The sequence below is a fragment of the Erinaceus europaeus genome, chromosome 18, assembly GCF_950295315.1.
Source record: "Erinaceus europaeus chromosome 18, mEriEur2.1, whole genome shotgun sequence".
NCBI lineage: Eukaryota > Metazoa > Chordata > Mammalia > Eulipotyphla > Erinaceidae > Erinaceus > Erinaceus europaeus.
In genome coordinates, this window is record NC_080179.1 from 18,713,311 (window position 1) to 18,728,155 (window position 14,845).

Consider the following 14,845-nt stretch of genomic DNA (forward strand, 5'->3'; position numbering starts at 1 on the left):
CCAAAACATAAAGATCTCTTTGCTACTTTAGCAAATGTGGTTGTTATCACTCAAATAAAAGGAGTTGTTCCTTAGTAAAGTGAGGCGTCAACTCACCTAGGAAATTTTCTGAGTTCCCTGAGGCCAGGTAATAGCTCACTCAGTAGGGCACAGACCTTACCTTGTACAAAGCTCTGGGTTCAAGCCCCAGCACCACATGGTAGCACCAAGAATACCACAGATGACACTAGAAAAGATTCACGGATGGTGAAGCTATGCTGTGGTGTCTCCCTCTCTTTGCCCCTATCTGAAATAAAAAGGATGGAAAAAAAAGGAAAAAGTCACCCACGAGTGGTAGAATTACAAATATCTAAGATACTGGCACTGCAGGGGTGAGGGGTGGGGAGTGCCAGGGGGATGGGCGGGGGCAAGTTGAGACTCCCGGGCTCTGGAAAAACAATCTCTCAAATGTTCCTCTAGGTAACTGCAACAAGAAATAGTTCAGTTTTGGAGACTAGACGCTTTTTCGATTTCCTCTCTGGAATTTTAACAGCTGTGAAATTTGGTTTTAACGTTAGAATTGCCCCTTGTATCTATCTCAAAGCACATCCACTGGAGAATGCCCAATTCTGAGCCTCAGTCGATAGGGAATACTAGTCATCATGATTCTTTGCAAGAAAACTGGGTCGTCAGGTGGGTGGTTCTATACTTGAATCAGACGACTCTTTTCTGCTTCACCTACAAGAAGTCGCTAGGGAAGCCTGAAGACCACTTCCTAAATAAAGTATGAAAGAACTCCGTCAGGAAGGAAGGAAAAATGGAAGGAAAGAAGGAAAGAAGGAAATAGAGAGAAGGGAAGGTGGGGAGGGGAAGAAAATCAGCAAAAGAAAAGGAAGGAAATGAAGCAGTCAAAAAGCAGTCTAAGGAGTATTGTTAAGAACGTGGAAGATGTTTCTAGCAGGTGTAACAGTATTCTTTAAAAAAACAAAAAATCAAACAGCTTTTTGTAGAATCCCAAAGACGTTCGTGGTTCTGAAATTTACCATAAAGAGGAAACGAGACTAAACCTACAGGTTTAAAAATGTTCAATTAGTTGTGAAAATACAAGTGTCTACAGGTACAATTTCATCTCTCAGGTCTAGACAACATAAATGGAATTTATGAGCAAGGACTCTATTTCCTCACTTTCCATTTATTCTACCCAAACAGCTGCAAGAAAGACACACACAAAAAGAAAGAAAGTATTTGGTAGTTCTGAAACATCGTCCCCGTCGAATTTAATACAACAGTCCCATCTGGACCTCCCAGGTGTCTTCAGTCTACCTAGGCAGTGCGGAAGGTTGTCATGTCTTTTGGCTCCCTGCTGGGCACACACCAGTCATCAGCCTCATGGTTGGTGTTGTAGTGCTTCCAGGCTGCTTTGTTGTACACAGGGAGTCTTTCTATGGATTCTGTTGACAAAGCCTACAAAAGAAAGCAAAGCCAAGTCTAGCATTTTTTTTTTTTGAGTTCAGTATGTGAGAAACCTCCAACAGGGAAGAGGTTACTACAAATTGAACAAGACTTTTCAGATTTTCCTTTTATTAATCATACTACCATCAACATGCATTTAAAAACAGTGTACATATCTGAAATGTGTTGTTTACCATCTCTTTCTGGTACAACCTGGTATACATGTTAGCTTTGTTGCTTGCAGTAATTCTACGGTCAGACTGGAAGTCACTGGTTTGAAACTGCACACAAACATGGCCCAGAGTAGAAGTTGGTCCACTAAAAACATCAGTTATGTATAAAAGCATAAAACAGACATGCATATGTACCTTAACATATACAAAAGTCTGAGTATTTATGCAATTTAATTATTAGACAAAATGTTTTTTCAGTAACTACTATAGCTTTAAAAAATCATAATGCATAATTATCAATAAATATCAAGCCATGGCAAGGCGCCTGGACTTTTTGTCAGAACAGTTCTTGGCTCTGGGTTGTTTCTGTGCTTGTTGCTCCTGCTACGAGAACCACCAGTTTTAGTCATAGCATATGCAGATTCTGTGTCATGCATAATTTCATGTTTCTGATACTATCACCATTGACTTACTATTTCTACTTCCATTTCATAAATTCTGATAAGTAACGGTCAAAAAAAAATTCTGATAAGTTCTGCTTCTTGGTATCTTCTTTGAGTTAGAATAGTTCTGAATTAAGGTTAGGAAGATCTTTGGTGAAGATTTTAATAATTCTTTAAGACTTACTGTCTTCCATGGTGGGCCTAGACCTCTAACAGATCCCTCTCACCACTGTCACTGGTCATCTCCATAAGGAACAACATAATGGATGTGGGTCCCTATAGGACCTTGCCCTCAATGTGGATCAATCATGACAGGGAATGTTCCATTCTCCGAAGGGAGGTAACGTATTCTACCAATCACCCGAGGATGATGGGTCCTGAAATTAGTGCAGCCTGGAATGGTTCTAGACATGACCACAGAATGTGAGCTCAGACCCATAGGGAGGCAGAGGTTACACAGGCTCCTGTGTGGAATATGGGCCCCAGATCAAACTGATGGGGTTTACAGTCAACAATATGTATACACTTTCCCCTTATTTGGGAGCTACTCTCTGCCCTGATCCAGCTTTCTAGTCCTTTTCCCAACTATGACACCATCTCCCCAGACAGTAACCTGGGCCCACCTGTATATTAGATGTCAGGCTCAGGATAAAACTAGTAAAGTCATAGGCCCTCTGGAATATACCTAAAATAGACCTACTAGCTTTTTCTAAAAATGGAGACCCCCAAAATCTTTATCTGCAATATTCTTGCCTTTAGGTTCATAATTAAATCAACAATTTGTTCTGCTTTATACCTTAACTCTTTTTCAGCCACCAGGTTCCAGATGATACCATGATGCCAACCAGACTTCCCTGGGCAGACGACCCCACCATGTGTCTTGGAGCCCGACCTTCCCCGACCCCTGCCCCACTAAGAAAAGAGAGACAGGCTGGAAGTTTGGATTGACCTGCCAATGCCCATGTTCAACGGAGAAGCAATTACATAAACCAGACCTTCCACCTTCTGTACCCCACAATGATCCTAGGTCCATATTCCCAGAGGGATGAAGAATAGGGATGGTGGAAGTTGGGCGGTAGCGCAGCAGGTTAAGCATGGGTGGCACAAAGCACAAGGACCAGCATAAGGATCCCAGTTCGAACCCCAGCTCCCCACCTGCAGGGGAGTCACTTCAAAGGTGGTAAAGCAGGTCTGCAGGTGTCTATCTTTCTCCGCCCCTCCCGTCTTCCCCTCCTCTCTCCATTTCTCTCTGTCCTATCCAACAACAATGACAACATCAATAACAACAACAATAAAAAACCAATAAGGGCAACAAAAAGGGAATAAATAAATAGTAAAAAAAAAAAATAGGGAGGGGCCAGGTGGTGGCGCACCTGGTTGAGCACACATGTTACAGTGCACAAAGACCCTGGTTCAAGCCCCTGGTCCCCACCTGCAGGGGAAAAGCTTCACAAGTGGTGAAGCAGGGCTGCAGGTGTCTCTCTGTCTCCCTCTTCCTCTCAATTTCTGGCTGTCTCTATCCAAAAAAATAATAAATAAAGATCAAAAGAAAAAAAAGAATAGGGAAGCTATCAAGGGAGAGGACTGAATATGGAGCTCTGGGGGTGGGCACTGTGTGGAAATGTACCCCTCTTATCCTATAATCTTGTCAGTATTTCCATTTTATAAATAAAAATTTAAAAAAAAAAAACTTACTGCCTTCTACTTTTCCAAAATGGAACTAAAAATACTTCACTTCTATATCCTCTTAAGTATGTCAGAACTGCTAGAGCCTCTTCATCTAGAGGTGCTAAAGAAGAGGCTGGGTCAAAAGAGTCACACTTTTGATAATCAATAAACATTGCCCTTTTAAGTTCTTGGTAATTTAGGTTAAAGAATAAAAGTAATTATTAAGAAATTTAAGAATGTAACCTTTTCAGAGACAGTAGTTTTTTTTTCTCAAAGTCACGAGCATTTTCTATAGAACTGGTGCCATCTAGTGGCCAGCACAAGAAAGTAATGTCACAAACCAACTTGAGTTTAATTCAGAGGATTGCTGGGAGTCCTTGGCTTTCCACTGTTATAAAATCTTTCCATAAGTGCATGGGACATCCCAGACTAGTGAACTAGATGCTTATGCTCCCAATAAGTAAGAGGAATGCAAATCAAGAGTCATGGGTATTTCTTCCCACGTCTGTTTAATACACTTACAAAAAGATGAATACTTTGGAAGACTCATGAAGGAAGGTCACAAAAAAAATTCTGTCAAATCATAGAGTCTTGCACCAAAGTAAGACTCTGGGTGGGTAGGGGGGAGGGAGGGCTCAGGTCCTGGAACATGATGGCAGAGGAGGACCTAGTGGGGGTTGTACTGTTATGTGGAAAATTGGGAACTGTTATGCATGTACAAATAACTGTATTTACTGTTGACTGTAAAACATTAATCCCCCAATAAAGAAAAAAAATAATTCTGTCAAATCAGTTGACAGACATCTTTAAAAGAATGCATTAAAATCCAAAAGGATTATACACTTGGTGGTTTCTTTGTTCAATGAAACCAGCATGGTACACTGTAAGTACAGAGAATGTCTAGAAAGAAGGTAATTAAAAATTCAATCTGCTGATCCATGAAGTGTTGACTGTTTTCAAAAAATTAGTGAGCAAATACTCATGTACTTCGTGTCAAAATTAAATTTGTAAGATATAAAACTTGTGATTCCCGACTTTTGCCCATTTTTTTCTTTTAATACCCATAGTCTTGACCATTTCAATTAAGAATACTCCCCCACCATCAAAGAGATAGTGTGTCAAAACAGATGAGATCCTACAGAAAGCATGTGTGTGTGTGTGCGTGTGTGCGCGTGTGTGTTCTGATAGCTTAATAGTATAGAGGCAGAAGAACATTTTATTAGTTAAATACTGGCATTTTTTCTTATGTTCAAATAAGTATCACTAAGTCAAGAAGTCTATAGTTTTTACCTTAATGTAGATAATAGCATCTGTCCCATAGCCTTCTAGGGAATACAGCTTTAGGTCTCCTTGGAAGTACTGTGCATAAAGACGGGATATCGGCAATCCATAGCCAAACCCAGCCTGTGGTGAGAAACATGAATTTGACTTAGAAAGCCACACAGTGAAATACTTTCCTAGTTAAAATAAGAACTATCAGCTGTTCGAGTAGTGGAGTAATCGGTTAGCGCGCGGTACTTATAAGAACTATCAAGAGTTCAAACCTGAGTCTGCATCTAAGAGATTAGTGAATATCTAAGTATTATTAATGATTGTGCTAAAGAATGGATCGAATATAAGTTTAGCTTACATCACATGACTTTCTTCAAGTCATTTCAAACTCTTGATTTTTTTTCCCCTGTAAAATGACCTGATGGGGAGGGGAGGGGGCTTGGAAAAAACATGTTGCTTATCTTCACTGGTCTGCCCCAGAGTATCCACATAAAGCTTTGGGTAGGTTCGAGCCCCCAGTCCCCACTTGCAGGGGGAAAGCTTTGTGAGTGGTGAAGCAGTGTTGCAGATGTCTCTTTGTCTCTCTTCCTCTTGATTTCTGGCTGTCTCTATCCAATAAATAAATAAAGCTTTAGGTGATGGCATATAACACATTCTTTTAGAAGCAACAGTAGGAAGAAAAAAGGGGGAAAAAAAAGCCTCAGTAGGGGGTTAGGTGCCGGAACATCAGGTTGATTGTGTATGTGACGATGCACAAGGACCCAGGTTCAAGCCCTGGTCCCCACCTGCAGGGGGGAAGCTTAACAAGTGGTGAAGCAGTGCTGCAGGTGTCTCTCTGTCTTCCTCCCTATCTTCCCCGCTCCTAATTTCTCTCTGTCCTATGAAATATAAGAAAAATGACTTATAAAATGAGCGAAAAACCTCTCAGTGCAACACAACAGATAGGTCTCATGAATTCATAACATATATTTCCTGCCTGTGTTCTGCATCAGGAGAGACCTGTGACAGGACTTCTTTCCTAATTTTCAGTGACAGTTTACTGCCTTTGTTTAGAAATCTCCAGGGGGCTGGGCGGTGGCACACTGGGTTCAACATACACCGTACAAAGCGCAAAGACACAAGCAAGGATCCTGGTTCAAGCCTGACTCCCCACCACAAGCAGTGAAGTAGGTCTGCAGTTGTCTCTCAGTCTATCTTCCTTTCCCCTCCCTCCCGTTTTTCTCTGTCCTATCAAAAAAAAAAAAAAAAAGGCATCTTCAAAGCACATCCCACCCCATCCTTCAACCTCATCAATCCATGCCTTAGAGACAGAAAAAATATTATTCAGGCTTTTAAAAAGACTTGTCTAGATCCAATAAGACTTTTTCCCTCATATGAAGAGAGACAGACACCACCAAGCACTGGAGCTTCCTTCAGTGTGGTGGGGGGCCAGCCTCAAACCTGGACCACATACATAGCTAGCAGTGCACTATCCAAATGAACCATTTCACCAGCCCTACCTCCCACTTTCTAGTCCAGCAGAACTAAATCTCCTCATGTTCAGTTACTCAAACACGGCATGTCACTTTTTATTGCTGTCGTCGCTGTTAGACAGGACAGAGAGAAATGGAGAGAAGAGGGGAAGACAGAGAGGAGGAGAGAAAGATAGACACCTGCAGGCCTGCTTCACCACCTGTGAAGCGATTCCCCTGCAGGTGGGGAGCCAGGGGCTCCAACCGGGATCCTTATGCCAGTCTGTGTGCTACTGCCCGACTCCTTGAACTTATTCTTTTTTAGATAGGAACAGAGATGCAGAGTGTGGAAGTAATTATGACACTGAAGCTTCTTCAGTGCCTCAGGGGCTGGGCTTGAACCTGGGACTTGCATATCCAGGTGAACGATTTTGACAGCCATGGGGTGATGACCTTCTTTACCCAGAAAAATCCTACCAATTTCTAATACAAAGCGAAACATTTAGATAAATGCAAAACATTTATTACCAAGTGAGATTTCTTATGGCACTGCATATAAAACTTTATTTAAGAGTTTATAGGGATTTGGAAATTAGAGTGCTAACCACTAACCAACTGACCACCCCAGGTTCCAGACTCACCATATGTTACTAGAGTTCTCTAACCAAGTTTCTATTGGCTCTTCCAAAGCAATCATCCATCCTCCACATTTCTCCTGGCTATTGAATGGAGAGCATCCATGATTTCCCACACCTTCAGTTTCCAATGCGTCTGAGAGGTGTGGACCTCAGTAAGAACCCAGGTTATTCTCTCCACTGCTTCCTTCACACAGAGGTTGCTTCCCCTGGGCAGGCTGGGCCAGGAGAGTCAGCAGCTACCTTACTACTTACCCATCTCAGGCTGGCTAACTTCTCTTTATCCTGTTGATTCAGAATGATGGCAATTCTATTGCTGCTAGCCCCAGCTTCTCATATTAATTTGTGTCTTTGAATGAAAGCCTTTACTTGCGGGGTTGGGTGATAGTGTGCCGGGTTAAGTGATCATAGTGTGAAGTGTAAGGACCCGCTCTCAAGGATCCCAGTTAGAGCCCCACCTCCCCACCTGCAGGCCAGTAGCTTCACAAGTGGTGAAGCAGGTCTGCAGGTTATCTATCTTTCTCTATTCCTCTCTGTCTTCTCCCCTCTCAATTTCTCTCGTCCTATCCAACAACAGCAGCAGCAACCACAACAATAATAACAGCAACAACAATGGAAAAAAGATGGCCGCCAGGAACAGTGACAACCCTGGAGGCAAAAAACACACACACACCTTTCTTGAATAAATATTCCTCGTCATTATTCGTGTGAGCTAATTCTTCTTGCCCAGTGGGACTGAGACTGATAAGTTAATTAGTCCTAGAAATGCCCCAAGGAAAGTGCATGAGCAGATGGCTCGGGACCCACAGTCTCTGATCTCCTAAGACTCCCTACTAGATAGTTACCAGGGAAGAAGAGCAGCAATGTCCTGGCCCACCAATGCTAACAGTATGTCAGCACGCAAACAGGGTAGACAGCCCTGTCACTATACCACCCCTCGCTCCCAAGTGAGCCTAAAAGATGGGCATGCAAATAAATCCTCCCAGTGGGTAGAGCTGGAGGTGGTACACCTACATGGACTCGTGAGGAGTGGCAAATACACTCATTGGCCCTGGAGCTAAAAGGATAAAACTGTGTGACTGGTGGAGATTCGGGCGGTAGCGCAGTGGGTTAAGCGCACGTAGCATAAAGCACAAGGACCGGCGTAAGGATCCCGATTCAAGCCCCCGGCTCCCCACCTGTAGGGGAGTCGCTTCACAGGTGGTGAAGCAGGTCTGCAGGTGTCTATCTTTCTCTCCCCCCTCTGTCTTCCCCTCCTCTCTCCATTTCTCTCTGTCCTATCCAACAACAACATCAATGGCAACAACAACAACAACAAAAACAACAACAAGGGCAACAAAATGGGAAAAAACAGCCTCCAGGAGCAGTGGATTCATAGTGCAGGCACCGAGCCCCAGCAATAATCCTGGAGGCAAAAACAACAAAAACAAACAAAAACTGTGTGACTGGTGAAAAGGAGGTCTGGGAGTAAATGTAGATGGTTTTCTCTGAATGGGGCATGTAGAAATAGGATGACCCGCACTGTTTCCCCAGTGTTTGCTTACTGAGGCCACTTGCAAAGTGTTCATGACATTGGGAAGAAGGCTACGGCACAGCTAGTAACAGTCTTTGCCCTGGTAAGCCTCTGCAGATGCGCATGAAAGTCTGCATCATGTCAAGCCTTCATGGGCTTAAAAATTCATATAAGCTTTGCATCCTCAGTGCTTACATGGCATTTACTATGTGTTGGACTGTAAGCATCTTTAGGAGCTGGGAAATAGATCACCTGGAAGACCAAGAGCACAGCCGTAATGTAAAGAAGGCCCTGGCAACACACGGAGCTGGATGGCACTGGGGGAGCCCCAGGATGGTGGGGCAGCACTCAGGGGTCACTCATCTGTTCTGGGGGTAGGGCTTGCAGGGCAAAAATTAATTAATTAATCTTAAACTTAAAAGGGGTGGCTATGAGGAATAAAAATGTTATCAAAGCAATTATTAATTTTTTAATTTTATTTATTTATTTTCCTTTTTGTTGCCCTTGTTGTCTTTTTTTTATTGTTGTTGTAGTTATTATTGTTGTTGTTATTGATGTGGTTGTTATTGGATAGGACAGTAGAAATGGAGAGAGGAGGGGAAAACAGAGGGGGGAGAGAAAGATAGACACCTGCAGACCTGCTTCACCACCTGTGAAGCGACTCCCCTGCAGGTGGGGAGCCGGGGGCTGGAACCTGGATCCTTACGCCGGTCCTTGCGCTTTGCGCCACCTGCGCTTAACCCACTGCGCTACCGCCCGACTCCCTATCAAAGCAATTATATCTGAGTTGTTTTCCAGTTGATGATCAAACTGGTCAGTACTTAAGTTTTATTTCTGAGTCTAAATATGAGATATTCCTATTAACAAATACATGAGGGGGGAAAAAAAAAAACAACAACACTGAAAGTAAAGCAGTGTTGATGAAATACTAGTCAAACGGGCCATTCAGTCTTTATACTAGAAACGACTTATCAAACTGTGGCTTATCCTAAGAAAACTACTATGGAGCTTGTTAACAGGAACTCTGAAACAATACTCTGGATCTTGGGTTTGTTTGTTTGGCTAGAGACAGAAAGGTAGAGAAAGAGAGTGAAAGAGACCTCAGCACTGAAGCTGCCTTCAGTGAGGTGGGAGCTATGCTTGAAGCTGGGTCATACGCATAGCAAAGCAGCACTCTGACCAAGTGAGCTCTCACCAGCCCTACCTGCTGTGTTCTGTTCAAGTGAAAATAAGTCGCAGGTTATTTCCATGAAGGGGACAGTGCCTGCCCCCCTGATAGCGTTTCTTCTTCTCTGCGCTGGACCCTACACACTGGCTTCACTGGTTTATTTGGGCCAGGGGATTTATTTTCTGGTGTCTCACAGAAACATGCTTCATCATCACTAGTTTACCTACCAGGGGTGCTGCTCGGGAGGTCTCCACACGAGGCCTGGGCGCGGTGGAGTACATGTAGTTGAAGAGTCTGTCGATTTTCCTCAGAGGAACACCACCTCCTCGATCACTCATCTGAGATGAGAGAAAGGATCAGGTTCTATGACCAATTTCCAGAATACCAACAGAAATTCCAGAGTTTAGTGTGGAATGCTAGCTGAAAAGCACTACATTTCAAAATGAAGACCACACTCAGTCACAGGCAGAAGTTGAAAAACAAGATCAGAAGAGAAAACACTAAGCAGAACCCAGACTGGAGTTGGTGCATTGCACCCAAGTGAAAGACTCTGGGGTGGGTGGGGGAAGAGTACAGATCCTATAACAGGATGACAGAGGACCTAGTGGGGGTTGTATTGTTATATGGAAAACTGAGAAATGTCATGCATGTACAAACTATTGTATTTACTGGAGACTGTAAAACATTAATCCCCCAATAAAGGGGGGGGGAAGCATAGGAACAGGCAAAGTCAAACAAAAACAACCCTCAGACTCTGACCACAGTAATGAGGCTACCAAAGGGGATACTGAGAGGGTGCAGAAGGTCCAGGAGGCTGGGGGAGGGACCTTGACCCTCTGGTGATGGGCATGGTCTGGCCGCACATTTTAAAGAGACAGAAAGCTGAACCTCTACACATATGCAATCTTGTCCAACAGCCCTGCCTCCATGGAAAGCAAGCAGATGCCGAGGCCGACAAACATGGATGCTGTGTACGTGAGGAGAGTGGAGGTCCACCGTGGCCAGTTTTTATCTTTTCTACCTGCCCCTCCCAAATTCCTACATTTTTTTTTTCTTCTGCTCTCTCTGGTGTGGCACTGTCCCAGAAGTCAAGCCAGAGTTTATGCTCAGTTTTAGTGCTGAGAGCCTAGGAGAGAGATGCCATCTCACTGAACCTGACTTATAACCTCCAATAGGAGATCACTGTTTCTTTGTCACTATGTTTCTTAGGGATATTGTGAGGCAGTATATTTCAAAAAAAAAAAAAGGGGGGGTGGGAGTCAGGCGATAGTGCAGCAGGTTAAGTGCCCATGGTGCGAAGCACAAGGATCGGCGTAAGGATTCTGGTTCGAACCCCTGGCTCCCCACCTGCAGGGGAGTCACTTCACAGGCAGTAAAGGAGGTCTGCAGGTGTCTTTCTTCCCGCCCCCGTCTTCCCCTCCTCTCTCCATTTCTCTCTGTCCTATCTAACAACAATGAAATCAATAACAACAATTAAAAAAACAAAGGCAACAAAAGGGAAAATAAAAAAATTTTAATTAAAAATTTAAAAATGTAGACCCCAAACTCTCAGTCAAAATGCAAGTATTTCCCTCACTGGCAGACTTGAAACGGCTCTTCTATTATGTAGACCTCAATACAGAACCAACTGCAGCAGGACAGAAACTCAGCATTATGTTTCTATTTACTGAAGTCAGACTGACAGTAAGTGGAGCACAGAGAGAAGCACAAGCTTGAAATATCAAGGATGCAACAACAAACGTGTTTATTCCTTCCTAGTGGACAGTTTGGCAACCAGACTAAAATTACATGTACTCTGATTCAACACTGTATATAAAGTATGCATGGGAATACCCATCACAGTACTGTGTACAATAACCAAAACTGAGCTATAAGCAAAATAGAGAGCTACTAAAGTAAGCATACATTCTCTAACAGAACACTATTTAGCCACTGAGTGTTACCTAGAAATGTGTATGTAGTGGTATGTGAGATGGACATAAAATATTGGTAAGTAGCAAAAAGTTTTGAAGAAACATTTCCAAAAGGTGAGGGAGATAACATAATAGTTCTGCAAAGAGACTTTCATGCTTGAGGCTTCAAGGTCTCAGGTTCAATCCCTCACACCACCATAAAAGCCAGAGCTCAGCGGCGCTCTGGTAATAGAAGAAAGAAAAAGAGACGTTTCTAATAGAATTATATTAACAAAGACTTGCAATGATATGTAATTTTTATTCTCTTTGGAATTCCAATAGTTCCTTCTCTTGGCTTTTTAATTTTTGAATATTATTCACAATTACTTTTATTAAGCAAACAATGAGGGGAGGCCTGGGCAGTGGCACACATGGCTGAGCGCACACATTACAATGTACAAGAACCTGGGTTCGGACTCTCCTCCCCACCTACGGGGAGAAGCTTCATGAGCAGTGAAACAGGTCTGCAGGTGTGTATCTTTCTCTGTCTTGTTGTGCCCCTCCTCTCTCAATTTCTCTCTGTCCTATCAATCAGAAAGGGAAAAAAACGTGTAATTCTCATGAAGAAAAAGTGAAGCCACTACACAATGTTTTAGAGTATCATCTAGAGGCAATTTTACAGCAAAGATTGCAAGATAATTAATTTCCTGATGAGTTTATAGTTCTTATTTACAGGTCTACTGTTCTTACATCATTTCCAAACTCAAATACTAAGACAGATGAAATTATTTAGTAATTTATTTACAAATGATTTTCATTCTATTTTCCCTCCTGGGTAATATGGACTTATTTCCCTAGTTATTGTACAACGTATATTCTGGCCTACTACAATCATTTATCTTTGTCACAAATTTAAAAGTGATTTTACTTTTAAATTGGGCAGTAGCGCAGCAAGTTAAGTGCACATGGCGCGAAGTGCAAGGACCAGCATGAGGATCCCGGTTGAAGCCTTGGGCTCCTCACCTGCAAGGGAGTCGCTTCACAGGTGGTAAAGCAGGTCTGCAGGTGTCTATCCTTCTCTCCCCCTCTCTGTCTTCCCCTTCTTTCTCCATTTCTCTCTGTTCTACCCAACAAATAACAACAACATCAATAACAACAACAATAAAGGGCAACAAAAGGGAAGATAAATATTTTAAAAAGTGATTTTACTATCTATAATATTCACATAATTGTCAAAAACAAATCTGCTTTTAACATATCTATGTAGAAACATAGTATTGAATGGTATGTCTTATAAAGTCAACAGGTTTAAGACTTTCAGGGATCATTTCTATAGTATAGTATGTTAAAAAGTCAACAGGCCAAATAGTTTATATATCTTGAGTTTTCAGTCTTAAAATTTTGTGTGTACATATATAATTTTCGTAACAGAAATTACATAACTATTTTAATTTTTAAAATAAATACATACACTGAAATGTCACTTGGAAACTTGACTCTGATCTAGTCACAATTAGGTAATTGCAATGTAAGATGATAAAAGGACATTAAGAACTTGCTTGCAATATAACGCTTGAAATTATTCTTAGCTGTGAATTTGAAGCCCCGTAAAGAGGTTGATCTCAGTAAACGAATAAAGAGCCCAGAGTATTTCCAGAAATTCATCGACTTTTTTATTTATCCAACCTCTGATTTTCTGCTTCACCTGTGCTAGTAGCATGAGTGGTAAGAAGCATGGATGCTTTAGAGATACTGATAAGCAAGCAAACATCATTTTGGGATATTTTAAGATTTTTAAAAGGCAGAAGTAAATAAACAAATATTTCCTGCTTGTCCTGAACCACTTCAACAGAAAAACGATAGAAACCCACAGGTATAAAACAGAAGGTAACACGGCCCCATGGGTCATCGGCTGGTGAGAAAAGGAGTGGAACGGAGCAGAGAGTGCAGCAGTGACTCACAGAAGTTGCTTTTAAAATATATTTATTTATTTATTTATTTTCCCTTTGGTTGCCCTTGTGTATTTGTTGTTGTTGTAGTTACTGATGTCGTCATTGTTAGATAGGATGGAGAGAGGAGGGGAAGACAGAGGGGGAGAGAAAGACAGACACCTGCAGACCTGCTTCCCGGCCTGTGGAGCGACTCCCCTGCATGTGGGGAGCCGAGGGCTGGCTCAAACCGTAGCTGGTCCTTGGGCTTCGCACCACGTGCGCTTGGCCCGCTGCGCTACTGCCCGACTCCCAGCTTTCCTATTCTTTAACCCCAGGGTCATTATGGGATGCAGAAGGTGAAAGATCTGGCTTCTGTAATTGCTTCCCTGCTGAACATGGGCATTGACAGGTCGATCCATACTCCCAGCCTGTCTCTCTCTTTCCCTAGTGGAGTAGGGCTCACAGAAGTATCTTGTCAGAGATGAAGAGAGAAAAAACAAAACCAAACATACAGCTGAAAACCTTAATTTTCTCTACTTTGTAGTCCAAACACAACAAACCAGCAGATGTTGTTGAACAGTTAAAAGAATTTCCAAGACAGCTGGAGCAGATACTATACCAGAAAACCTGAGTTCTTTAAGAAAAGAGGAGATGCTAATGGGAGTGATGCATTTGGTCTGTATGTACTTACAATAGGGCTGCCTCTCTGGAAGAGAGATGAGTAAATCAGACTTAAAAACCTCTGATCCAGGGGTAGACAGCATAATGGTTTTGCAAAGAGACTCTCATGCCTGAGGCTCCAAAGTCACAGGTTCAATCCCCTGCACCACCATAAACCAGAACTGAGTAGTGCTCTGGTTTTAAAAACAAAAAAACAAACAAACAAAAAAACACCTCTGGTCAAGACAATCTTAAGGAAAATTCTATAGTCACGGGAATACATATCTACACTACCAAGAAAAAAGGAAAGTGACTATAAAAAAATTGGGCAGTGGTGGGACTCACACCAACAGCAGGACTGAGGAAGAGAAGTCAGCAAAATTTTGTTTCCAACATTTTTCTCTTCAGTGCATGAAATGACTATTTCTCTTTTTTTTTTTGAAATGACTATTTCTCAACTGTTACCTAGTCCAAACATGCCAAGTCTAATTGCTTGCTCTCCATTTCAATGAACTCTGAGCTAATCCATGTGAAATGAACCATAACCAAATTGGCAACAGTTCTGAAGCCAGAATACTTACTAACCTAGAACTCACTCAGAGCTCCCA

The 14,845-nt window shown here is 42.4% G+C and overlaps 1 protein-coding gene across 2 annotated transcripts in view; it reads right to left on the reverse strand.

The window, feature by feature from the left end:
* Positions 1 to 1,049: 1,049 nt before the first annotated feature.
* Positions 1,050 to 14,845, reverse strand: part of PDK1 (pyruvate dehydrogenase kinase 1) — a 40,146-nt gene continuing 26,350 nt past the window's right edge. For both annotated transcript variants that reach the window (XM_060177710.1, XM_007527209.3), the window contains 3 exons: positions 9,982 to 10,092; positions 5,006 to 5,119; positions 1,050 to 1,443 (listed from right to left, as the gene is read on the reverse strand). In XM_060177710.1, the coding sequence (XP_060033693.1) occupies positions 1,303 to 1,443; positions 5,006 to 5,119; positions 9,982 to 10,092 (366 nt within the window). In that variant the 3' untranslated portion in view covers positions 1,050 to 1,302. The remainder of the gene's footprint in view (positions 1,444 to 5,005; positions 5,120 to 9,981; positions 10,093 to 14,845) is intronic.